Source organism: Drosophila teissieri, chromosome 2L, assembly GCF_016746235.2.
Source record: "Drosophila teissieri strain GT53w chromosome 2L, Prin_Dtei_1.1, whole genome shotgun sequence".
NCBI classification, from domain to species: domain Eukaryota; kingdom Metazoa; phylum Arthropoda; class Insecta; order Diptera; family Drosophilidae; genus Drosophila; species Drosophila teissieri.
Genome location: NC_053029.1, coordinates 15,022,554 through 15,048,370, shown reverse-complemented (window position 1 = coordinate 15,048,370; position 25,817 = coordinate 15,022,554). Strand labels below are relative to the sequence as shown.

The following is a 25,817-nucleotide window of genomic DNA, read 5'->3' as shown; positions in this document are numbered from 1 at the left end:
TCACTTATCGTTTGGACCAATGTTTTGCAGCTGAGTGCCATTTCCCCGGCCACCGACTTTCCCATTTCCACTTCAACTGGGGTCGAGATAACTGTGCCTGCGTATATGTGGAGATATATTATGATTTTATGCATGGTTTGCCCAAGAATAACTATTTTCCCAACGCTGGAAATATGAAAAAGTTACATTGCAGTTACATCGCAGTTTATTTGACTAGATTGAAATTGCCTGAGTGCAGCCGTGTATGCAAGTTACTATTGCCTCATATGCTGATTATCAAAGCAACAGATAAGCTTACTTCAAAAATTGGTTAAATATATGTAGAAGTAAGAAGCTTTATTTAAGATTTTCGAAACGAATTCATGCTTTCCTGCAACTCTGGCTTCTGTAACATATTAATAACTTTATAACACAGCTTTTGCATTTCCTCGGCATTTTTAACACACATTAAATCTCCTTTGCGAGATCTCAAAATCTACTTTATTCTCAGCTGCCGCTGAGATTTTTACACCAGAAGTACTACAGCATTTTTATGACACACTATTTTCCTGTTATTTCCGATTGTCGCCTCCCATTACATTCAGAATTTTATGGCGGCTCTTCCGCTTTACGTTTCATACGCTGCTTATTTTTCGCTATTTTAAGGTGATATTTCTTATTTAATATTTTCTTTGGTACCTCGCTAATAGTCAAGGACGTCTTTTTTGAAGCCAGCTGAACGAAGGGCTTCCTTTCCAAATCGTTGGCAAGAATTCTTATTACTATGGGCTCGCGTGTGCACCGCCTGCATTTTAACCTATTACTTACTTCCTCAGACTGCTGCCCCAAGCATATTAAAATTTCTCCACGCCGCAGTGGCTGATGCAGAAAGGGGAAATGAAGTGAAGCAGGCGTTGGCCACACTGGCGAACCGACCATTGGAATGGGCATTGCAATTTATGCTTGAAGTTTCAAGAAATTCCCGAAATAGTTTCGCGTGCTCGAAATTATTAACTCTACTAATCAGCATAAAAATGCGACCCAAAAGAACGCAGAATGGTTTTTGTTTGAAAGTGAGGCGAAAAGTGAAAGTAAAAGTGTTCCGACTTCGGTCGGCTAATAGTTTTTCTTAATTCAGTACGAAACTTTTCGCGTGATTTCACGTGAGGTTTTCCAGCCGTCACTTAAATGAAGTGCATAAATGATGTGTAAACCATATGTCTGCAAAAAGTACAGTACTTGAATTTCAGCCAGTTCAGTTCAACATAAAAGGAAACAAATTTTGTTAGTATTGCCTAATGATGCTATTTAACAATTATAATAAATTAGATTTCAGTGGCATATTTTCATTTAAATTCGTTATTAATTTCCACGCGCTTTAAAAATGCGGCCATAAAAACGCCATTTACATGGCTAACGAGCTGCGGCAGGAAAAAAGAGCTACTTATAAAATACCACCCACAAGCATTTCCATATTTTCGAGCCCCAATCAGCCAATAAATAAAAAGCAATATATGAACGATAAGCGTATTCGAAGAGTCGCAAATAAGAAGAAATGGCATTTGGGCTCCAATAACAATAATTCAAAATCATCGCCCCAACAAGACAAAAAAGTCTAATTTATAAAAACAAACGGCAAACAAAGATCGAAATAAATTTCAGACGACTGCGGATAGTCCCAAAATAAAAATTTATGCATTATTTTTTAATTTGCTAAAGGAATCCTAAAAGCAAAATGGCGACAAAATACAGCAAATAATATTTAGTGAGCTCAATTTGTTTATTTTAACACTTCTTATAGAGCAGCTGATATATTTAAATAATATTTATATTATAAATATTATACATACATAATAATATAATATTATAATATTATATATAATAACATCTGTATGAAAAAATAAAATCTAGTAGTTTATGACATAAAAATGGCTTGTCAATATTACTTAAAGTATAAAAGCAGAAAGAAATTCAGATCACTCGCCGCAAGCGAGCTCCTCAGGTGAATAAATAAATAAATAAATATATATAAATAAATATATAAAGAAATCCAAAGCTAACAATATAAAATTTTGTTTAAATCTTAAGTTGATTTCGGGAATCATTCAGTACTCCATCGAAATGTCTATATCTTAAAAAGCAGTCAAGCGTTCTGAACGAATGTGGAGGACAATGACGCGATGACAATATCGTATCTTATCTGAATCGAGACTCAAGACAAGACGTCTACAATTAAAAAACTGCTTCTCTTGCCAAATGCAGTTGATCATCCGTGGTGATCAAGTATTACCGACGACCTAAAGGAAACGTAAAGAGCAAGCTACCGGCACAGGGTGTCTCAGCACCCGGTTGTTTTTTGACACTCTATTAATAATAACAATAACAAACACTTAAGTGTTTTGTAATTTGTATGTGTGGAAGCAAGACGGCCTAGGAAATGAAGAGTGAAAGGAAACACCCAAGAAAAAGGTCGTACATATGTTTTTGTTTTTTAATGCACCCCATTCCATTTCGCACACAAAGAATATTTGAAATTAAAGTCGGCATTTGTTGATTTTTTACGTTTTTTAATGACTTAATCTAAATAATAAAAACAAAGTGGGTTTGAAATTTAAATATTTAAAAACGCATCAAAAAGGAACTTTATTTCTCTTTTGTCTCGGTTGAGATTAAAGTCCTCTTTTCTTCTGCATCCGATTGGGCCTTCCGACTTAATGTGGTTGGATCGGGTAGTAAGTCATCGACGTCCACCTGGTCCCCATAGACTGCGCCGATGTTTAAAAATAACTGTACCAAGTTTTTAAATCCGGCTCCTGTTACTGCAGAAAACGGCAGAAGATCTTTCACAACCCACTGCATGCATTTTTCAATGGCTTCTTTCTTGTCGCTTCCAGAAACCACTTTTAACTCCGTTGGTCGTCTTAATGTTAGGCAACATTTATGGCGGGATAAATTGGAAGTTTGATTTTTTATAAATTTGAGAACTTTCCGGCATTTACTGCAGAACAGCCATCCGTTCAGAACAGTTTCATCTTCCTTCAAAATGTCACATAAAATGCTCCAAATGACACTTTTTCCCTTACGTTGATTGCCAACTGAGTAAGCTCCATTCATAATTTGATTTTTTACGAAATCTGCCGTTTCTGTCATAGTTGCGACCTTTTTCTTTGGCTTCAAAATCAGACTGAATCCTTACAAGCTACCAAGTGCACAAGTAAAAAACAAAGATGACGCGACGCAATTAACACCCGAGACACTCGAGTGTCTACGAGACACCCAAGTGTTTTCGAGACACCCAGGTCATAAAACTGTGGCGCCGAGTGTCTGGGTCATAAATGTTTGTTTTTGTCACTCAACCTTTTTGCGTACTTTTCTCTTTCTGACTGTTCGCCTTCTCTTTCTTTGCCGTTATGAGTGGCGAGTGTGATCGGCACCCGCGACGAAGAGCGTCGTATTGATTCGGGTGCGCACACCCGAGTGCTTGGAAACACGCGAAGATTTTGAGTGGGTGTGAGTTGAGTGGCACCCGACACTCAAATTTGTTGAGTGTGAGTTGGGTGGCAAAAAATGGCACTCTTGCGGTTCTCTGATCGGCACCCGCTTGCAAATACCCGAAGATTTTGAGTGAGTGTGAGTTGAGTGACAAATAATTCCACTCTTGCAGTTCTCTGATCGGCAGCCGCTTGCAGACACCCGAAGATTTTGAGTGAGTGTTTGTAAGTACCCGCTATGCCCGGTGGTGACTCTGACTACAGGGTGCTTCTTTCTTAATGAGTAGATCCTTGGGTTAACCGTGGCAATAAATTATTAAAAAATGTATTTTATAACTGTTTATTGTTCCGAACCTTATTTAATGGTATATACACGCAACGAAACGTTGGCTTTTGAAAATGTCACCATATGAATTTGTTGCGCCAAGTGCAAATGATGATTTTACGCTTTTTGTCCTCCATTAACCGATTTGCGTCTGAGTCATAAGGGGCTAGACATACCCTTGGTTGTTATTTCCATGGAGTAGCTCCTGGCCCCCTTGCGAACTGCCGCCCGGCAGCAACATCCCTCCGAGGAGGCTTTCTTCTTCGGCTTGCTCTTGCTGGTGCTCCTGGGTTGGACTATGGATCCTAGGCCCATCTGGCGCACCAGAAACTCCTGGGCCGCCAGCATCTGCTTCTGCTGCTGTTCCTCCTCCCAACCCTTCTCCGCGGCCATGATCTTCAGAATCCTGGGCAGCATGTGCAGCGTGGCGGCCGCGTCCATGAAGGCTATGCGCAGTCGTCGTGCGATGATGTCCACGAGGGTGCAGGCGTACTCATTGCGCATGGCATACTGAATCTCTGCCTCTATATACGGGAAGCTCGGGTGAAGACGCTTCTTCAGATCGGGAGCCTGGGAGAACAATGCATGTCCATTGTACCCATAGGAGTCGGATATATGCTGCGCCACGTCCATGGGCACACCGTAGTCCTGCAGGAACTCCAGCGGCAGCATGCAGCACCATGATTCGGCTCCGTCTAACTTTAAGTCCTGCGTCCAACTGGAGGTCACGTGATCGTCGCACAGTCCACAAGATTTAATCGCCAAATCCACGGCATCGGCTGCCATCACGCGGTAACTGCTCCAGCGTCCGCCGGCCAGCGTGATGAGACCGTCGGCACTAAGCTCGATCATAAAGCTGTTGAGCGGTGATCCACGCTTGTCATCCTCGTTCTCCTTGTCGGTAGGACAGCTCACACTGGCCTTGATGGCCGTCCAGGCGCTAAGGACGTGGCAGCGTCCCAGCTCCACGCAGGGATCCATCCTCCTCTTGGCTGCTTCGAGCAGACAGTCCACGTCATCTGGATCGGGAGTGGGACTTCCACGGCCGGACACTTCGTCCAGCTCCACTTCGCGAACGCCCAGAACCATGTGGTTCTCAAACGGCACCATATATACAGTGAGGTCGTCATTTTTCAGAGCCGGACTCAACAAGCCGTAGTGTCCGGAACCAAAGTAGCGTGGCAGGGAGACTTGGGTTCCCAGAGTGGGCAACAGAATCGGGGGGGTTCCCTCCTTGTCCATCTGCCGGATGGCATCTGTGCTGGAGCCCGTGGCATTGATCACCGCCTTGGACTGGATGTAGAACTTCTCGCAGGAGATCTTGTCCTTAACGCTCACAACTCGGCAGCAGCCCTCCTGTGGCATGATCTCCGTCACCTCCATGTGGTTGCACACATTGGCACCCAGGGCCACCGCGGTCATCACCAAGGCGACACACATCCGGGCATCGTCCACCTGAGTATCATAGTAGACGACACCACCGCGAAGGCCATCGGTCTTCAGGAGCGGAAACTCATACATGGTGGCCTCCCTGGAGATGACGTGCGATCCGCGGATATTCGAGGCAGCAGATATCCAGTCGTAAACCTTGGAATATGTATATTGTTAATACCTCTCGCTTGTCTCAACTCCCTAACCTACCTTCAATCCCAGCCAGGTGCAGGGCATCTGAAAGAAACTGTAGATGGGTATGATCATTGGCTGGATGCGGTTCAGGTGTGGAGCGTTCTTCAGCATGGTCACCCGCTCACTCATCATTTGCAGCATGATGTACAGCTGCTCGACGTCCTTCTCCCGGAGGGCAGTGCCCAAATATGAACCACTGCCATCGATCAGCTTACTGGTCCGCGAACTGGAGCCGCTTGCGAAATCCTCTGCCTCAATCAATGCCGTTTTAAGACCACGACACGCTGCGTCGACAGCACAACCACAGCCCACGGCTCCTCCTCCGATGACCAGTACGTCGAACTCCTCGCCCTTTAGTGCACTTAAGTGCTCCGCGCGGGATGGAACCACCTTCATTCCGCAACAGTGGTTTCGGCGAACTTTGACCCTGCTCCCCTGATAGGTGAATAAGAAGGCCTGGCTGAGAAGGTGACGCTGCTCGCCAAGGTGGACAGCACTTTGTGCGAGGATGGCACCCAACCTGGACATTGCCATTGGGTCCTTTAACTATAGGCAATACAAACAAATTTAGAATTTCGGGGGGTCGCGCCTTTTTTCCAACGCTTCCCAAACTTTCAAAAAATATTCCAAAGGTATGCAAACAGAAGGCTTTATTACAATTGTGTCATTCTGTTATGACAGTCACCTCAAACATACTTTGTTATAACCTAAACTGAAATACTAAAAACACAATATTGTGTAAATCGATGTATAAAACATTTCTTATTATTCATCATTCAAACATGACTATAGATGTCCTCATTTAATTGCCTGAAAACTCCCATCAACCCTTTGGAAAGCAAGAAGCGCAGTACAAGTTTAAAATTCAATAAAAATTTGAAAACATTGTAATTGAGCGACGTTCCGCACACACCCACACCCAAAGCCAATTAAAATTAATGAAAATTATAGATATGCGGCTTGTCGCCGCGCCAGTTTGCTCCACACCTGGGCGAAAAGGTGTCGGGCTGTCACAGTTTCTGACAATTTAAGCTCGTAACTGGCTGGCAGACGAGGGGGAGAAAATTACAATGCTTAGCACATTAAGGTTGGAAAATTTAATTACATGCGATGGCGATGGCGATGGGGATGGGGAAATGTGGCGGAAATGGGTAAAAACTCGCCACTTTTCGATGGACACCTGCAGAGGCGTGGGCCAATGCTTACCTGGCGCAGATACAGAAGCACCTCCCACATTTGTGCCAGAATATTAATGCTTATCCTGGAATCCCAGGAGATGGGTGCTGCGGTGGTGGTGTCAACGCAGCTGTAGGACTCTGACACGGCCGGCGTCTAATGAATTTGTTTAAGTAATTTCAATTCATTTGTTCATTTTCAACTATTGTCTCTCTATTGACTCTATTAATGTGCCCGGGGTCTGTCCATCAGCCTGTCATTCCGTCACTCTGAGCTGAAGTGCTGGCCATTGGGTTCGCTTGTCTGTTTACCCAACTGAATGAATGTCCTGTGGGAATGCGGTGCTTTTGACTTTCGCGTGCCGACGACCGACATTGTCCTTTTGTCATTGGCCCGGTCATTAATACTGTGCTTTGGCATAGATAAACTTTTGATTGCTGATTGCCCACATTAACATTCGATTGTCAACGAGGGAGACGGCTTTTGGTTTGCTTTCTAATTCAGCAGAGGTGTAGAGATAATTTCATAAAATGATAGACTACCAGTATTCGCCATGCAGTTAAGTTTAAGATCAGAATCGATAAATAGGTTATTTACTTTGCAATTACTATGCATTCATAGTCCAGCTTAAATAATTATATTATAGTTTTTTTAATATATCTAATATATTCTGAAGTATATTTCTTTTTGGTAAGATGAAATCCAACTTTTATATTGTAACTATCAGCTGTTGGTGATTTTAAGGAGTAACCACAGAAGGGATTCTCGTACCACTTTAAGCCCCGCCAAAATTCTTCCAGTAATCTTTAGCTGCCATTCAACAACTCGAGATAAATCTTCCGGATCTTGTTAAAAAGTTACATTTAGTTGACCATATTAGGGTCTTATCCTTCCCCTCCATAAGGCCACTATAAAGAGCAACAAGAACGGCGCCCGAGGCCTTCTAAACACAAATTTCCGGTGTAAGCCACACAACAAACCTGACCTAAAGCCCCCCCTCCCCCTCCCGGACACCCATGGTGGCCCCCTCCAAAGTTGCCTGCTGAAACCAGGCGACCGCCACGCCCCGGCACTTTGTTACATTTCGTTACCTCGCCAAAGTGCCTCAACACATTCGGCGGGATACGGCGTGGCCTTGTTGTTTCCTGCTCACCCTACCAGCTGGTCCACCCACTCTCCACCCACTTTCCTCCGCCTTTCCTGGTTGCAACTGGCTTTGTTTTGCGGCTCGCTGTTGCTGGCGTGTGGCTCACCTTTTTTTTTTTGGACTTCCCGGGCCAGAAAAGCAACATGCCACCTCCTACCACCCACCGCCAGTTGGTCTACGGGCATTATTGCAGCTATAAAGTCAGTGCCTTGAACTTTTCCTCTGGCTGTTTTTGTTTAGTCCGCTGTTCTTTTGGTCCGGCTTTTCTTTTTGTTTTTCGTTTTTTGTTTTTTTTATTCAAGCTCTCTTTTTGTCGCCTTATTGCCATTGAAGTTTGTTTTTTATGGCCCGGCCGAGCTTGACAATAAGCACGGCGGCGGCAAAACTTTTCCACTTCTCATTTATTATTACGCTCGACAATTGCTGTTGTTGTTGTCCTGACAACCGAGCGACAGAAATTGTCGTTTGTCCATGTTGCCTCCCTTCGACAGCAACGAAAGCTAGGAAAAAATCCAGAAAGATCGCAGTGAAAAATACAACAAACAGCTGGCGGTGCACATGCAAACAAGCGTACAATAAATTCATCTAAAATGTGCTAAAAAAAATGCTCGCAAAAAGAGAAAAAAGCCAAATTAAAATAATTCAAAATAAACGATTTGTTGCGCTTCGGCTGGCAATCAGCGAGCTGTTAAGTGGCCCAAATTGTCTGGCAACAAGGTGCCTTAACTTATCCTGCCCCACAAATAATTTTTAGAAATGTGAATTTACTTTTGCGCAACTTATTGGCAAAAGTTTTGATTTATAAGCACAAATGGAATTTTCGGTTTCGTTTGGTCAGGTGCGCTCAACAGCTTTATTAAATTTGTTGAATAAAAACTGCTAGCATTTTAAGGAAACACCACATTTTTGTTTCTAACCATTACATTTAACATGTAAAAACTCAATTAAGGAACTTTGAGTTTTATTGAACGCCACCAACATAAAACGCCTTTATGACCAAAAATTCTCGCTGAAAACAATCCGCAGAAAGTCCTTTTCAATTGCCAAAATTTAAGCCTAATTTGGCTGTAGTCCTGTTGTGTATTGTGGCATAATTGAGTTGCACACGCACGAGGCAAGGTCCTCCAATCCAAGACAAGTGGAGGGGAAATGCTTCCTCTGTCAGATGCTCGAGCAGTGGGCCGAGTATAAAGGCGCTAATTTGTAGCAATTAGTTTGGCACTTGGCCATGGCAACAGCAATGGGAAATGGGGAATGGAGAATGGCCAGTGGTAAATGGCGCCTGGGATCGGCAAAAAGGGGGGATACCACATAGCGCAGGACACTGTGCGGAATTCGGCATATGGCACGCAGCGAGGACTTTCCAAAAGGACATTTGATAACAATTGAACAAACGTCACGAGGGCAGCCAGGCGTTTAAAACGAGTAAATGTGACACATTTTCAGCGGCGTGACATCAATTAAATTTATACCTTTTCTGTCACCCAGAAAAACACGCAGTGTCTGCCACATGAAAATATTTTATTTTTATAGCTGCCTTTTCATTACTCAGTAGGAAAAAAAGGCATATACTGAATGTATTTAATCTGCACTCGTTGATTGCAAAACTTAATTTAAATGGCCTTTTGTTTAATGTGGATCGATCGTTGTTTGCCAATATGGTTATTTCTGCATATAAAAATTGTAATCAATATGTAAGTGAACTTAACGTTGTTTTATGTATTAAAAATGACACATGATTATCGTGCAAATCGTGTCAGTTCTTAATTGTTTAAGTATTATTATTATCTTTTTTTTGTATGGCTGGTAATCAATTTTACATATGTTTTCAACAACTAACTATTTAATTAGAATAACAATTTAAAGTTGTCATTAATTAGCTTAGTTTGTGTCCGGCAATCTTTAGCAAATGCAGAGTTAGGGTACCACTGAGTCGTGTCTGCCCCCATATAATTTCCCCCTTTTATCCTTTGGCTAGCCCCCATGTCTCAGCAATTGTTGTTCCCCTTGTTGTAGGCAACACTATTTGTGTCATGCAACAATGTAATTGCCACTGTCGTTGTCATTTCCGCTGGACACACGTTTCAACGACAGGAAAAAAAGGCCAGGCTAGGAGAAAGGGAAAAAGCATTAAAGATATTGCAGGGAAGGGTCCTGCGGTCCTTTGGTCCTGTGGATGGGCGGGAGTGTGAGAAAGTTGGGCGTGGCAGCCGTGTGGCGGAAGGAAGTGAGTTGTAGGTCGGCCATTGTGCAGTTATGCGGTGAGCAAGTCGTATTGTGGCGCCCTTTGGTCCCACGAAGGGCACAGGGGCATGGGTAAATGTCCTGGCCAATTGTCAGAGGCGCGGGCCATGTTAAGTTGAAAATAATAGACGTGGACATGGCTGTCAGGCTGTCAGTCGAAGACGATGTGCGCCGGACACTAATCGATGTGGACAAATTGCAAAGGTTGCGGGCTTAGCCACCCATCTTCACATAAACCAGCTTTATCCGCCGCCTTACCTTGGCTCCCAGCAAATTAATGGCTCAATGAGGCAGGACATTAGCTGCTTGTTTGCCCCCAGGAGGGATTTTTAATTGCTGCCTGGGCGGTCATTCTGTGGTCGCTCCACTTGTTTGTGTTCTCCGCAAGCACCAGGTTCAACTTCTGCGGTTGACCGTCCCCCTGCCATCGATTATCCACTGCGATACCTCTACCTCTTCCAGGATTCCCAGCATTTGCTTTTTTAGCTATGCTACAGTAAACTTGCGGTTGCCCAGAGCATCGCACCTGCATTCCGTACCAACCACTTTGAACGCATCAATGTGGTCTCCGCATCACCATGTTTGATTAATAGTCCGAGGGTGCGGCTTATTTAAATTCGCTGCATGAAGTCAAGCGATGGATTCCAAACTACGGGATAGTTCAGTTACTAGTGGCTGTTATGGCGAAGCGATTAAATTAACATCTATGTTTATGATAATCAGCTAATGTTACAGATATTCATATTGTGCTTATCAAGAAGTTAATATGAAAAAGATATATTTTATAACGGAAATATACATACAAGCGATATACAAAACGATAACAATGCCATAATGTTAGGAACTTCAACTTTCTAGTACAGCAATGCCAATCTAACCTAAAATTTTCACAAAAACATTTTCAAAGAAAATCTATAAATTATAATTATTAAATTTGAATTTAATATTTTAATAACAACCTTTTTTCCCTTTTTTTCAGGTAAGTTTGCGTCCACATCGATATTTAATTTTGGCTGGCCGTCAGTAAGTTTTCCATTTTGCTATTAACCAAGAGCTGCACACCACTGACTGCTATTAAACTCTAAAACGGCCAACTTTGTTCCATCGGGAAAGTTTTCTATTTCAATTTGTGTTTCAGTTTGAAGCAGTGAAAGCATTGCCCATCCACAGCTGGCCAACACCTCCACTCTTGTCGAATCCCTGCTCCTTCCACCTGGATCCTCGCATCCTGCCTCCTGTCTCCTGCCATTTCCACCTCCTGATACTAGCCACATTCGACACTTTATCACCTGGTTGGACACTGGCATTCAATGGATCGTGCTTTTCCACACGGCCATAACATTTAATGGCGCTCCGCTTAACGCTTGTAAACACGTCGGGGCAATCAGAGTCCTGGCCACGCCCCCGCATTGTGTATGTGCGCAGGACTATTCGGGGAAATTTGGTTGGGCGGTGGACTGGTGGAGAGGGAGAGGGGGAGGCAGTGAAAGTTTGGATTTCTTTTCACAAATTATGCCCACCGGGCATGCTAATTTCACTTTGGCTTTTGGCCCCGTAAAAGTCTACAATTACGGCTAATAGCTGGCTGCTAAAATCAAACGCAGCAGCCCATTCATTATTGCTAATTGCGGTAACCAGTTGGCGTCCGTACTATTACAAATTAACAAATCACTTAGTCGCTGAAGGCAAACTCAAGTTTCTGAAAACAACGAAATTAATTAACCAACTTATTCAATTTTAACGATTTAGGGCTAAGAATCCAGAGCGCACTTCATTTGAGTTTTTAGCGAAAGATTATTAAAGCGGAAGGGAAACTGAGAGTTTGTCTGATGGACAAACTGGGTACCGTGTATAATTACAGTGAATTTAATTTAATGATATTATATGTATACAGACTTGTACCTTTTTTAGGAATAATCACATCTCTTCCAATAAACTTTAACAACTTTAATTCATATTAATAAATATTTATTGTCGCCGGCCGATTCCAAATCCCATCATTACCATTCGTGGCCGAAAGGATGTAAGGGCCTATAGAAATCGGCCAAGTTGCCATTAGGCCTTAACGCTTCGCTTAGCACGTTATGGGAGCTGATGTTCATTGGCACAAAAGTTTTCAGTTTTCGGCTGGCGGCTGGCGGCAGTTCTTCTCCTTCCGAAAGCAATTATCCTCGGGGAAGTGTATTCGACTTAATTGATTTTCCTGCCGGCAGTCGGTACGGTTTAAAAGGATTTTAATAAGCGCATTGGGAATGCCTGGATGTGGGCGTCGGTCTATATGGATATGTATATGTATGTATATCCTTTGTCTAAGGGTCCGCCTTTTGTGTTCCGTCCTCTATCCTTTCGCATGAAAAGTTCAGCGCGCATTTAGATAACAACATTTCGACGGCTTTTTCACACTTTTGCCTTCTATTTCGGGGCTAAGTAAATTTCGCAGCCGGACGTGCCGAGGTCCTGAGGCCAAGGACCCTTGGAAGGTTGAGGATTTGGTAGGTTGAAGTTCAACTGGCTCTTGCTGTGTGTCGCTGGCTATTTGACCGGAAGTTAAGCGGCCTTTTTCTGGCCGACTCGTTCTCTAAGCAGACGTCTAAGGCGATTCGGGTTAAGTGTTTTGTGTGCGCCAGCTGGTACTTTAAATACAATTGGAAAATTGTGTTTATTTAATTGTCCGGAAAGGCATTTAGTTACGGTTCCTTGCTATCTGCAAACACTTTAGTTCTCGCACCTTATTGGCCACCTATATGGTGTTCAATTAAAGTGATTATGGCTATAAGCATCCCATTATGGCGAGCATGTGAAAGCTCATATGTGTTGTCCAGTATTATGTTAATACGCGTATGTAATGTAATATGTGATTCAATTAAACAAACTATAGTCAATGACCTTTAAAGAGAATGCTAGCATAGAAACCCATTTTTCGACTTCTCCATTAAACAGATTCATGAATTCCGGCCTCCGACTGACCTTTCCAGCTTTCCGAGAAGCATTCCCATTCATTTGCCGCACATGGTGGGTGCAAATTTTGTGCAGGACTCATCTCTTCCTACTATCTCCCCTTCGGCGCCTTTCGTCTATGTTAATTTTGCATGGATCTATGGCCGTGGCGCCTCCCATGTTTTTTGATGATGAAGAGGTTTCCAGCAGGGGCCAAAAACAACAACAGCACCCACAAAAAAAGCAGCTCCAAAATTACGTGTGTTTTTTTCAGGCGCATACTGCATTTGAGGCTGGAGCAAGGGCTTCCACTGGCGAAAAGCAATAACAATAACGACCACATGTACGGCCCACAGTTTCCACCAGTCTCCACCAGTTTCCAGCAGTTCCCCCGAGTTTCCCCATTCCGCAGTCCCGCTTTATTTTCTGTTTTCCTGCTCGGTTTGATGAACTTGCCAGCGCGGAAAAGACGGGGAAAATGGAGTTGCCTTCGGTTCGGCAATTGCCGCTGCCTGGCTTCGATTGTTTTTATAGATGATTTTGATGATGTGGATGAAGATGGGGATGATGTGGTGGCAGACATGGATGATGTTGTGCTGGCATTACTTTGTGGGAAAACCCATTCTGCTGTGATTTCGTTAATAGAAAATGTAATTGCTGTTATTGATATTTTTACCGACCCAGACAATGGCTGTGATTTCAAATGGAATTACGATTACAGAAGTTAAAGAAGGAGTTCGAAAGATATTTATGACTCAATGCTTATACAGAGATGGATTTCAGATCAACCTTCTAGTTTAAAAGAAGTTCTTTTGGTAAATTAAATGGCCTTCCTGACTGTTTAGCTCGCCACCATAAAGGCCAATTTAAGGTGAGTGGTTTCTGGTAGCCAATAGACACCTGGGAGTCGAGCAGACGGCCAGGATTCCTGGCCTTGTGGTTGACCACACAAGCCATGGAATTCCAGACACAGAGCAACAGCCGGACACTGGCTGAAATTTGCATGCGCACCTCCACAGCGCCATGGGTCAGTGGAGCATGGGTTTCCTTTTTCGCCTGCTTGTCAATCAGTTCATCGACTGCCAGACTTTCATGACATTTTGATTGACTAGACAGACGAAAAATAGAGGGAGCAGGGGGCAGAGTCAAGCGATTGATGCCCCACAATTGAGCTTTAAGTGCAGCGAATTTAATGGAGCAATAGAATCGCTTAGCGTTTTCGATGGCTGGCTAATTACGTTAATACAGCTGAAAAAGTCGAAAGTCAAAGCGAAGCTCATCAATAATTACAAAGGAGCAGGAAATGCCAAACTGCGAAAGTGGAAATCGAAATCGAACGGTTACTGGGACTCCTAAACACGAACTCGAGCTCCTGTCGAGCTTTTAGTTGGCAAAGTCAAATGTTGGCTACACCATAAACACATCAATCTTAATTAGAATCCTTGGCACAAATCGAGAGTGAAGTTCCCAGGTTTCAGCCAATTTACCGAGAATTCTTTGCCAGAGAATCCCATTTCTCTGCCACCCACTTCAATTGAAAACTAATTGCAGGTGTTGTTTTCTACGATTCGCTCTTCGAAGAGCCAGCAGTGCGTAAATATTGTTGTTGCATTAAAACTCAGAAGCAGAACAATTAGGTAATTGTACGAAATGGAGGGCTCAATTGAAGGATTGAGTTACTCAAGCTTTTAGAAAGATTTATCCGCATATGGATGTGTGCAACTATGACCAACTGAAGTAGTTCTGAAATGTGTGTCCTTCACATTCCATTTTCGAAATGGAAAATAAGAATGCGGATACAGATGCTGGTAATAACCCAGTTCAGATACCGAAACATAGTTGGGGAAAGTGCACAAATGCTTGGACTTTTGGTAGAGCTTGGCCATCTGGCCAGACATTTAGCACTCCGGGGATAAAGTTTCATTAGGACCAGACCAGCACCGAGCTGAACGAGTAAGATGCGGAATCGCAGAGACCGAAATTCGGGGAGAGCACATGGAGGCGACACCCCAGCTATCATGTATGCTGCACTTCACTGCAAATAGCACTTGAGGCTTATGACACTGCCACCAGACCAGTTCCCGTTCCAGTTCCAGCTCCTCACATGTTCCTCACAGTTTCCTCACAGCCCCACCAAGCCCCACTAAGCCCGTGCACCCTGACCCCAAGTCAACTCCCCGGCAGCTCCCCTCCATTCGCCGCCACTTCACTTCAAGTGCATGTGAAACCGCCGTTGAAAGGCATTTATTGTACCTGCCATTGTTGTTGGGCTCGGAGATGCAGCTCAGACTGTGGTAAGCCCTCCGGTCCTCCCAGGCGCCACCCACTCGTTGGGCTCACAAAAATACTGGGCTCACTCTCATGAATGCCAATGCATGCAGGGCTCATAAAAAGACGGTGGCTCTAGGGATGGCAGCGTGAGCCGACGAGTCACGAAGTCACGAGTCACGTAGAGAAAGTCACGAAGGATGAATGTTCAATTAAGGATATTATAAAACATAAGCTTAAAGTAATGTGAATGGGGTCAAGATGTTAAATTGAAGAGATAGCCTTTATACAATTGGTATATATACATACATATAAATGTATGCCTTACTTAGTTCTTAAATATAGAAAAAACCATAGTCATTCGATAGTAAACCAAATAGTTTTCTCTTGAAATTAATAATACCTATTTTATCCATAGCAAGCGTATTGTATTCCACACAATAAATTAGATTATTAGCCGGTATGCTATAATATCTCTAATATGCCAGTTTTAGTTTAAATTTAAGAACGAGTTTCTTCGTATTCCTAATTAAAGCTCTCCTTCACGAGATCATCTCCACTGCTGCTGCGTCTTTTTGTGGGTTAGGCATTTGCTAAACGACCCTAGTTAACCTCCAGGCCAAATAATTTGCATCAAGCACTTGCACCAGAACCGAAACCAGTACCAGTACCAGTACCATTACCATTACCATTGCAAAAACTTTGGCAAAGAAGCCATGCTCAGAATCTGGCTGCGCCCTCGGGCATAATATGTTTCACTCCCTTTGCCGAGCATCCTTGGCTGCCTGCTTATTTTAGTTATGGCATTTGGAGAATTTTGGCCAAGTTTACAAGATTATGCGCTTAGTGGTTGCCTTAACATGAATTCAAATGGAGCACCTCAAACTTCCATTCGGGCGTGTTGAAAACTTTCTCGGCGAGGTGCAATACGAATATGGGCTAGCACATTCCGCCTCGGGAGTAATTAAAAAGCAAACTCTTTTCCGACGACTGTGCTGAAATTGGTGCTTATAAATGAATTGGCTCTTCGGTTAGAGATACGCACTCTGATACCACGGACAACTTGACTCGTTGACTTCGAAATACCATAAACACTGCAAAGCCAACTACCAGGCTGCATTCATCAATGCTTGCCGAACATGAACCATTTATGGAATTTATTAAATTGGCCCAGAGGCTGCCATTGTTTGGCTACAATGACCCTCGGGAGCTCGGGATACGTCAACAAAGACAAACAAACAAACAACAAGCATTTCGCACACGGCCAAGGAAATCTTTTCTTCGCCTTTCCACTCTCACTTTTCCGGATGGGCCGCCCGGCAAACACTTGGGAAAATTTATGACAATGAGCCAACAACTGTGAGTGGTCATAATATAAATAACAAGCGGGGCAAGTCTGCACGAGGGCGTTTCGTGGGCGTGGCCCGTGCGTAACTGGTAACTGACCGTGGCCAAGTGTTGTTTTATGTGAAAGTGAGTGTTTCAGGGCGGGAGAGGGGAGTTAAGGAAAAGCGGCGCTTAAGCGATTCAACGGCCCATTGTGCTTGATTGAAGAGGGAATCCCGGAGCCGGAGCCAGAGAGCTGCTGAGAGATGGCTAAAGGGATTTCCCGTTTGTGTGTGCGGCACATGAGCCTGCAATTGGGAAATTATGCCCCCAGGACGCACCGAGTTGGAGCTGGGAGCAAAGTGAAAAGCCAACTGCTCGACTTTCTGGCCTTCGCCAGCTCCGTCAGTCTGGAGCCGGGTGGTCGTAGTGCCCCATTCCCAGCCACTCTCCGGATTGGAGTCAAGTTAACCACATTCATTTTTTATGACCACTGTGGCCGCCGGGCTCTTCGGCGACAGCCTGTTGAAATTCAAGACAATTTAACTTAAACGGTTTGAAGCGAAAGAAAAACTCTGCTCTCCCTTTCAAAACATTTGATAAGTTATAGCTTCAGCAACCATCCACAAAACAGTCAGATAAATTATTTATACCTTGCGCATTTTACTTAAGCTTTTAAACGATATTTACTGAGGGGTTACGTCAATAAATTGTCCACCTCTCGTTTACATTGAAATATTTGTTTAAAGCATTGTGAGTACATAGGAACACATCATTCTGCAACTCCCCTTTTTTTTTTAATTGCCCAACGAACTTCACTTAGCTTGTTCAGCGCGGAATCCCTCAAAGACGATAAAACAGATGTCGCTCAGATGACGAGAGAAATTTACATTTGTCTTCGACGAAGGCAACTGGCCGCAAAATAAAAAGCCAAAGAGTTTGCCACAAAGTTACTGAATAATTCAACGAATGTCCTGCCAACATTTTAATTTAAGTTTGCGCATCGACGGTCCCCAAGATAAGAAATTTCCGAAGAAACTGCGGGCGGAGCTGGTTGTATTTATTTACACTTTGCTGGCCGCCAAATGACGGCCACAAAAATTAATAGAAAAGTTTCCCCAACGACACTCGGCAAACAGCAATGGAGAAGCAATGGAGACGCGAGGCGGAAAGAACAAATTATGCAGCAATTTCATTTTGATATTTTTGTCAACACAGGATGAAAGGATGTTAATGTAAATGACTGCCCTCCAAAGAATCCCGCAAAAAGGGGGAAAGCGAAAAACTTTTAATAATGTCTCAAAAGGCTCACATTTTTTCCCCTTTGTTTTTTTTGCGGACTTTGGCGGCGGAAAAGGGAGTAGCCACAAACTCTGGTTCACACTTCATTTATAATTCTGGGACAGAACGGCCAAGGCCTTTTGTTGTGATCCAGTCCCTAATTATTATTTCCACGAATTCCGGGGAGTAAATTATGTTTACGATTGCATGCTGGGCACCGTCGCTCTTGCTCTTGACTTGCCCACATTAATGCAATGCCATTCGTTTTTATATCGCCATAGAAGTTTTTCTGCTTTCTTGGCTTTCTCCGGTTTTATGGTCCACTTAAAGCAGCTGGGATGAAACTTTTCTCAGTCCTGGCATGCCAAGGCTCAAGGCAAAACAGCAATTTGTATTAAAAGTTAAAGGTAGAAATAGGAATTTTTACCCCAATCGAAATAGAATTGCTTCCTTTTCGAACAAACTTCAATGCACCTCAATTCCCAGACTTTAAATAACATTTGTTGATTATGCCAAAAACGCCAGTTCTATTTAATTACGAATCGAAACAATGCCTTTCTCCACCTCCGGCGATATGAATAAATTTGAATATTTATCTCATTAAATCGAGTCAGCCCAATTTACACCTATTCCCGGCAAAATCGCTGCTCAACCCGAACCGCAGAATGCCATTTTGCCCGCAATCCCAAATCCAAGGCATATGTTAACTGTCTGTACGTGCCAGACTGAAAGCGGCGACTTTATGTCTGGGAAAATGGCTTCGTTTCAGTTCCATTTTCCTGCCCCCTGTGCCATTTCCCCGCTCCCCCCCTGTGACCACTCATTCCGACTGTCGACATATCTTAATTCCCATAACCAGGCGAAAGGCTGCATGAATTTCAAATTCAATTTGGCGCATTTTACATAATTTATTAAACAAAAGGCTCGACGGCAGAACACAACACAGCGACAGGCGTAAGAGTGGCTGAGCGTTTTATTGCATGAGCGACGGCTAACAAGGCACTTGTGTGTGTGTGTGTGTGCGCGAGTGTAATGTGGCGGGGGGAGGTGGGTAGTGTGGCAAGTAAGAGCGAGCTGGGTGCAAGCGCCGCTTTTAACGTAAATAATTTAGGGGTGAAGATTAAATCGTTGCGATACGACTGAAATTGTTGACAACTTAATTTGCGAAGTGGTTTCTGCGGCCGGAAATGTTTGCCCGGAAATGCTCTTCGTGGCCTCTTCTGCGCGCCCAGAAGTGTGCAACAAACAATGTTTTCAATGGCGAATCAAAAATGATCGAACGCCCGCCACTTGAGGCACGCAAGTGCACTGCCATCGGAAGATAACACGGCGCATACGTAATCTGCGCGGAAAAAGCGAGTAAGGCCAATTGAATTATTGAAAAATTATTCAGCTCGCAACAAACGGAAGGGAGTGGCAGGCATAAAGTGCATGAAGTGCATTCCTCGACGCGTGAGTGTGTGAAATATTGCCTGAATAATGCAGCAGACTCACAAGTTGCATTCACTGCTGCCGCCTGTCGATTGCTGCACTTGACACAACTCGACATCTTCCCCGTTCCACCGCCTCTCCGCCAGCGTGGCTGCAGTTTAATTGCCGTCATCTGTTTGTTAATTGCTGCATAATTGTTTGAAATAAATTCACTTACGACTCGACTCACTCCGTTGTTCACTCCGTTCGCTCCTTTCGCCCAACTTTCGGTGGCAAGATGTCGCCAGTCGTCGAAGCGCTGACGTATGGGGCGAATGGGGCGTATGAGTAATGCACTGCACAGTGTCGGCCACTTTTGATGGTCATGCAATTTGCATGTCGTTTAATTTCCCGCTGTCACTGCGCCCAGTTGAGTGAGTGCTTTTGAGGAAGAGAACGAACTGAGTGAGTGACAGCCGCATGCCTAATTCAAGCATTTGAGGACTTTGTAGAACCCAAAAACTCTCTCGATGTTTACTGAACTCAGAGAATGTCTTTTCAATATTTATACACCAATCCCTGTTCACAACAGCTTGTATCGGTTAATCTTGTGCTCTTAATCTCAGGGGATGGATTAAACTGTCCTTTTAAAGCGGGCTCCCACCATTTTAAATGAGCAAACCGCAATTATATTCGCATACTTTCACCTGCGCGTAATCCATTCAACTGCGTTTGTCACACTCATTTATTAAAACGTTCAGCGCAATTTAAGCGTGGCTGCTGTCAGGTGACTGAAGCCACGGCCAACACCTAAAGGACCCCATCAGCCACTCTGCAACAGCAACAGCAGAGTCCTGACGTTCGTGCAACATAAGTCATAAGGGGAGTTGGGAGATCCGTGGATCCGCATCCGGATCCGCACTCTGCTGGCTGGCATGTTTTATGTTTTCGCTCACTTTCCGACACATTTTCGCACATATTTTGTTTTTATTTGCAGCGTGCTTCAGGGGGCGGGAAGGAGCGACTCGAGCTGTTGCAGCTGCCAACGCCACTGCAGCTGGACCCTGATTCTCAGTCCTCTGCCTTCGCGTCGTTATGAATAATGAGTTTTCTCGCTGCAGTGCAATCTTCGCACTTGCTCATGGTCGACTCACCATTTAATTAAACTTCTTAATGAGTTTTTCGGATCGCGTCATCGATCTGGTTGAATCTGGAATCGAACCATTGTCCCTGTCGGCGAACAAGCAACTCGTTACACAGACTAAGGACTAAGGACAATAAGTATCCTCCTAACATGTGTACTTGGGGTTCACTTCGAGTTCATTTGTCTGCCAAGTTGGCGAAATGCACTGTTGCCGCATCCACAGCTCGTTCTGCGGTCCCCTCTGTTTTCTCTGAATATATAACTACATATATTGTCGAGTAGATATTTGCCTTGCATTCTTAGACACTTTTTCGTGCACCTCCCCCTCAACTCTCCGTGCTGAAATTCACAGCATTCTGCCGCTTGGGTTTTCTGTGTCGGATTTTGTGGGAATCTGCTTGGTATTTCTTCTACGACAAAAGTAAACAATTTGCACAAAGCATTCCATATGCTGCCAGCTATAGTATGCATTCCTGATTAACAGTTGCTAACCTGTTGGGTTTGTAGAGTAGTTTCTCTTTATTTCACGGTAAGGAATATAGAAAAATGTGCGAAGAAAGAAGGAAAGAACAATACGAAATGGTATATAATATATGTAAAACGTCTTTTCAACTATAAATTGAAAAGAGACATTTAGTCAGTTGGATCATTAACATAAGTATTTATGCTGACACCAGATATTTAGCAGCTGCTTACCTTTCTTGCCATATTTAATTACACATGTAGGCCGAAACTTAATTGTATCTAATGTGTAAGCAATTGGTTATCAAAATTTAATACAAGCCACTAGTTTTGGAGCTTAAGCTTTAAGGTAAATAGGCCCAGTGCCTTCGGTCATCTTGTTAGGCCCACGCACACTCGCATTCACAGTTGGGTGTTGGGCAATAAAGGCGATTCCAGTTAATTGCATAATGAGCGAGAGCCAGCATTTAATCAGCTCGTTTGTCAACAAAGTGCAAGTATAATCAGTTTGTGGAACCTTGCCACGGCTTGTGGTATGGCAATAGAGCTCGGCGCAGAAGATTTGCTCGCCTTATCAATCCCTGAACTAATTACGTATACGCAATGTGATTATGAGCTCGCCGCTTATTAGGCTGCTTTGGTGGCACGAGTGGCGCGAGTGGCAAGGGAATGCACGAGTGGTTAAGTGGGTGCTTGTAATGGGGCGCAAAGGGTCCTTTAGCCAAGGACATAAGCCACAATAATGACCCGCACAAGGAGCATCTGCGATGCGAGCCAAAAAGAATGTGCTCGTTGTCCAAATATTTGTTGACATATTGCGGATTTAAAATGATTTGTGGCTGCCAATCCCCGGGAATTAAGAAAATGCATTTGAATAATGGCAAGCAATCAGCAAACAAAACGCAAGACTGATTGCCCGCAATAAAAGTGGACCATAAAAAGCGATAACATCATATTTATAAGCGCCTTCCAGACCCACGTCCTGGCCATAGGCTCTCCCAAGGCGCCGACAGCGTTGAAAGCGATTATATGCGTAAATATAAAAATGGCAGAAAGACAAATAAACGACAATAAACGGCCAGCAAAAGTATTTCCCCAGCTTTCTCACCCTCCCCCTTTCGAAGACATCCCGAGCCAAATAAACGGAAAAAATGGCCAACAAAAAAGATGGGCCCATAAAAAGGGAAGCGGAAGGAAAGCTCAGCAAAGACCTAAGCAGCTTACAGTGGGTGGAAAAATAACAACATGTGGTCACTGACATTTTCGAATGGAACTCGATTCCATTTCGAGCTACAAGCGCAAAGAAGTCAAACAATATTTACAAAATCTAAAGTATTGTAAAAAGTGCATTTAAAGTGATTTAGTATTACTAATTAGAATTGACTATGATCTGAATATGTGTAACCGAACTCCGAGTCCTCTATCCAATTTTCGTGGATTTTGACACATTGTAACAACATGTGTGTTCCTAACAACTTTTTACTGGGATATTTGCTATATCCACCCACTGTATCCGCAGTTTATTTGCGGGCATTGTCGAAAATCGAGTAGGCGGCACGTCTTGGCAAAAGTTTTCCTTTGTGTGCGTCCTTTGTTTATGACGACCATTTGGTTTGCGGAGGCCGTCGAGATTAGGCCATCGGATGGGAAGGTGGAATCTCCGCTTGGCCTGGCTCACTACCGTCACCGCAATCTGTAATCCGTCTTACCACCAAGCCGGTCAATATCTGGAAAACAACTGCAGTGCATAACAGATGCGCGTATTTAAAGCTCATACAGCAGAGTTTGCATTTTGATGCCATCAAATGCATTCCTTAAAGTGCAAATTTAAATTTCGCGTTGAAAGCTGTTTTTCATTAAGGATATTTTGGAAAGTAACGAACTATTGAAGTTTAGTAGTAGTAGTAGTAGTAGTACGCGGTATCAGAACCGAGTTTAAGCGCACAGGATGGTCGCATTGAAAGTGGCCGGCACTTTTCAGCTCGGACATTTCCCGCTGCGTTTTGTTTGCACAAAGTTCAAAAGGCAGTTTAGGTTCAGGGAGTGGGAGCCTGCCGCCGTCGAGCCTGACAAATTGAATGGTTGCCCGCGTTTGCACAAAGAGGCCAATGGGCGCAGGTGGACGCAGGACAAATAGAATCCGGACGCCAGATCGTGAATAGAGCTCTGGAGCTCCGACTGATTGACTGGTGTCCAGAGTACAGAGTCCAGAGCCCAGTGTCCAGAGTCGAGAGTCGAGAATGGAAAGTCGAGGGCTGTGTGCCACGTGAGTCATGTTGACACACAGGAGCTAAATAACAAATTAAAGGAAAAAAACATAATCACGAATGCAAAGGGTGAGCGCAGTCAAATGGGGCTCATTTTACAGGGCCAAAATGCGAGAGAATAGCGGGTGCTGTGTCCTGCTCTTGCAGGATTGAGGCCAAAGGAGTCAGGGACAAATCTCAGTGGCGATAAAAAGGTGCTCATTAAATGGCATAGGAAAAGTGAAACAGCATTCAAATGGAAAGCGAAAAGCGAAAAGCTGCAGAGTGCAACCTGTCATGCTCAACTAAGAATAAAACGTTTGGAATATAAGAATGAAAGCAGGAAAAACGGCAGCTAAGCTGTACGAAAAACGTGCTAAAACGTAAATCAACAGCGAAAATCGTGTTGAGCATTTTTCCGTAGCTGAAAAGGCATAAACAGCAGCTGCTCCGGGGGAGCTGAAGTTGAAAAGTGCCAGAGGAAAATTCGGATGGACGGGGGAAACGGGGGCGGTAAGCCAATGGCCAGTGGCGGGAAACGGCAGCAGTTGTCCTGCTGAAAAAGGAAGACTGGCCAAAGTGAACGTAATTCAATATGCGGCACCGTGTTAAAAGCTGTAAAAATGCTTAAGCGTTTTTCAATTTACCCGGTTTTATGTTACGAACATCGCTCGTCGAGCTCTTCAAGGCGAATGCGATTTGCTGCTGGCTCAAATTTCCCGAACTCATTTGTAAAGTGTCTGGCAGGGCCATAAAAATGAAAAGGTTGAAGATGAATAGCCCAATACTTCCGATATTGCACAGCACAGTCGCAAACAAATTTGACTACTCCGACATCAGGAACGTAACATTGCTAGTTTGCAGTTTCGCTCAAGTTTTTATTGGAAAATTTCCCTGCCAACACCTTTCACCTTTTTGGCACAATTATTTCCTGCCCAGCTCGAACAGTAAAAGTTTCCGCTGCAGCTGCGGAATATGAGGATGAGGAAAATGAATGAGTAAAAAGTGCCAGCGCAGCCAGAAACAATTAAACTTGAACTTTTGTCATAGAACGAGTGCAATAAACGAAACTAAAAACAAAAATCTGAAATTGCAGCCGGAATTTCTGTCGTATCAGCAAAACACGGCGACAGACACAATTTCCGTTCCATCTTTTGTCCACGACCAAGTTTTTTGGATGACCTGGCTAATTAATTTTTGTTTATTACCCCTTTGGAGTGGGCTGCCGTTGCAGTTCGCTGCAGAAGGGAAATTAAATTAATTAAACGTCCTAACACTCTCCATTTCGTTCGTTTCGCTTGCAGGAAAACACACGCGACTGGACACCCAGCAGACGGCACAGGAAGGTAATTAATACGCTCCCATTTCTTCCGTTTTCAAGCGTCCCACAGGGCGTATGTGCAATGTGCCGCAATGCAGCGGACACAGGATGCTAGGAAAATGTCCGTCTGTCTGTCCTTTCTCTCTTTTTAGCCAGTGGAAAGGACCGCGGGAACGGAAAAGGACTGAGTAAACAAAATAAACTATCTGTTTCACCGTGCTTATCCTTGCAGATTCCGACTTCCCGCGATTCGCGGAACCCATTGCCAATGTCACCGTCTCCGTGGGACGCGATGCCTTGATGGCATGTGTGGTGGAGAACCTCAAGGGCTACAAGGTGGCCTGGGTGCGGGTGGACACGCAGACGATCCTGTCCATTCACCACAACGTCATCTCGCAGAACAGCCGCATCAGCCTGACCTACAACGACCATCGCTCGGTGGGTATTAGCCCAAAACATTTGAACGTTCAATTTAGTAACAATAATTTGTTTTTTCAGTGGTACTTGCACATCAAGGAGGTGGAGGAGACGGATCGCGGCTGGTACATGTGCCAAGTGAATACGGTGAGCTCGAGTGGCCTAAGTAAGTTCGGGAAATCACCCATTTAATCTCTTCACTCCCAACAGGATCCCATGCGCTCCAGGAAGGGCTACTTGCAGGTGGTGGGTGAGTACGACAACTAGTCCCTATCGCCGTCCACTGACCCCAGTGTGACCCATTGGCCACGATAACACCACCCGCTTTTTCCCCCCCAAACCATTCAGTTCCACCCATGATTGTCGAGGGCCTGACCAGCAACGATATGGTGGTGCGCGAGGGTCAGAACATCTCGCTGGTCTGCAAGGCACGTGGCTATCCGGAGCCCTACGTCATGTGGCGACGCGAGGACGGCGAGGAGATGCTAATTGGCGGGGAGCACGGTAAGCGACCCTATTTCGCCGCATTGCACTTTGGCCTAACCGTGTTCTTCTCCCCCTTCTCTCTGCAATACCCAATACCCAATCGCCAATTCCCAATCCCAATTCCTGATCCCCGCAGTCAACGTAGTGGACGGTGAACTGCTGCACATCACCAAAGTGAGTCGCCTGCACATGGCCGCGTATCTGTGCGTCGCCTCCAACGGAGTCCCACCTTCGATTAGCAAGCGGGTCCACCTGCGTGTGCAATGTGAGTAAATGTCAATTGGTTTGCCAACACACCAAAGTTTGCTAACTTGCTAAGGAAGATAAAAGTTTCGAGAGGAAGAAGTGTATCTCTGGGTCTATCGTTTAATAATTTCAATAGAAATGTGGTAATATATTATATATAGAGAATTATATCAATGTGCATTGAAGCTGCTTAATCATTGTTAAGAAACTAATAATATTACGTTATAATACTTACATTCAAGTCATACTTAAAGACTCATATCTGTTGTGATGATCAACTTGTAA

At 44.1% G+C, this 25,817-nt stretch overlaps 2 protein-coding genes across 6 annotated transcripts in view; one reads left to right on the top strand and one right to left on the bottom strand.

The window, feature by feature from the left end:
* LOC122612433 (hemicentin-1) overlaps positions 1–25,817 on the top strand; it is a 41,355-nt gene that overhangs the window by 4,410 nt on the left and 11,128 nt on the right. For all 3 annotated transcript variants that reach the window (XM_043786060.1, XM_043786067.1, XM_043786052.1), the window contains 6 exons: positions 24,367–24,408; positions 24,616–24,821; positions 24,882–24,947; positions 25,011–25,050; positions 25,149–25,304; positions 25,423–25,551. In XM_043786060.1, coding sequence (XP_043641995.1) covers positions 24,367–24,408; positions 24,616–24,821; positions 24,882–24,947; positions 25,011–25,050; positions 25,149–25,304; positions 25,423–25,551 — 639 coding nt within the window. The remainder of the gene's footprint in view (positions 1–24,366; positions 24,409–24,615; positions 24,822–24,881; positions 24,948–25,010; positions 25,051–25,148; positions 25,305–25,422; positions 25,552–25,817) is intronic.
* On the bottom strand, positions 3,795–6,109 carry LOC122612449 (glycerol-3-phosphate dehydrogenase, mitochondrial). Of its 3 annotated transcripts, XM_043786089.1 has the most exons (3): positions 5,437–6,101; positions 3,943–5,382; positions 3,795–3,910 (listed from the first exon to the last, which is right to left on the bottom strand). In XM_043786089.1, the coding sequence occupies exons 1-2, from the start codon at positions 5,953–5,955 to the stop codon at positions 3,952–3,954; spliced, it is 1,950 nt and encodes a 649-aa protein (XP_043642024.1). In that variant the 5' UTR covers positions 5,956–6,101; the 3' UTR covers positions 3,795–3,910; positions 3,943–3,951. The 3 variants fall into 3 exon arrangements, with proteins under 3 accessions (XP_043642024.1, XP_043642014.1, XP_043642034.1); XM_043786079.1 differs by having other exon boundaries at positions 3,795–5,382; XM_043786099.1 differs by lacking the exon at positions 3,795–3,910 and having other exon boundaries at positions 5,158–5,361; positions 5,438–6,109.

Bases quoted from the DNA above. Each gene is read 5' to 3' on its own strand.
- LOC122612449 (XM_043786079.1), bottom strand. From the start codon at position 5,955: ATGGCAATGTCCAGGTTGGGTGCCATCCTCGCACAAAGTGCTGTCCAC. The intron at 5,383-5,436 runs GTAGGTTAGGGA...ACATATTCCAAG, and splicing joins GCACCTGGCTGGGATTGAAG to GTTTACGACTGGATATCTGC.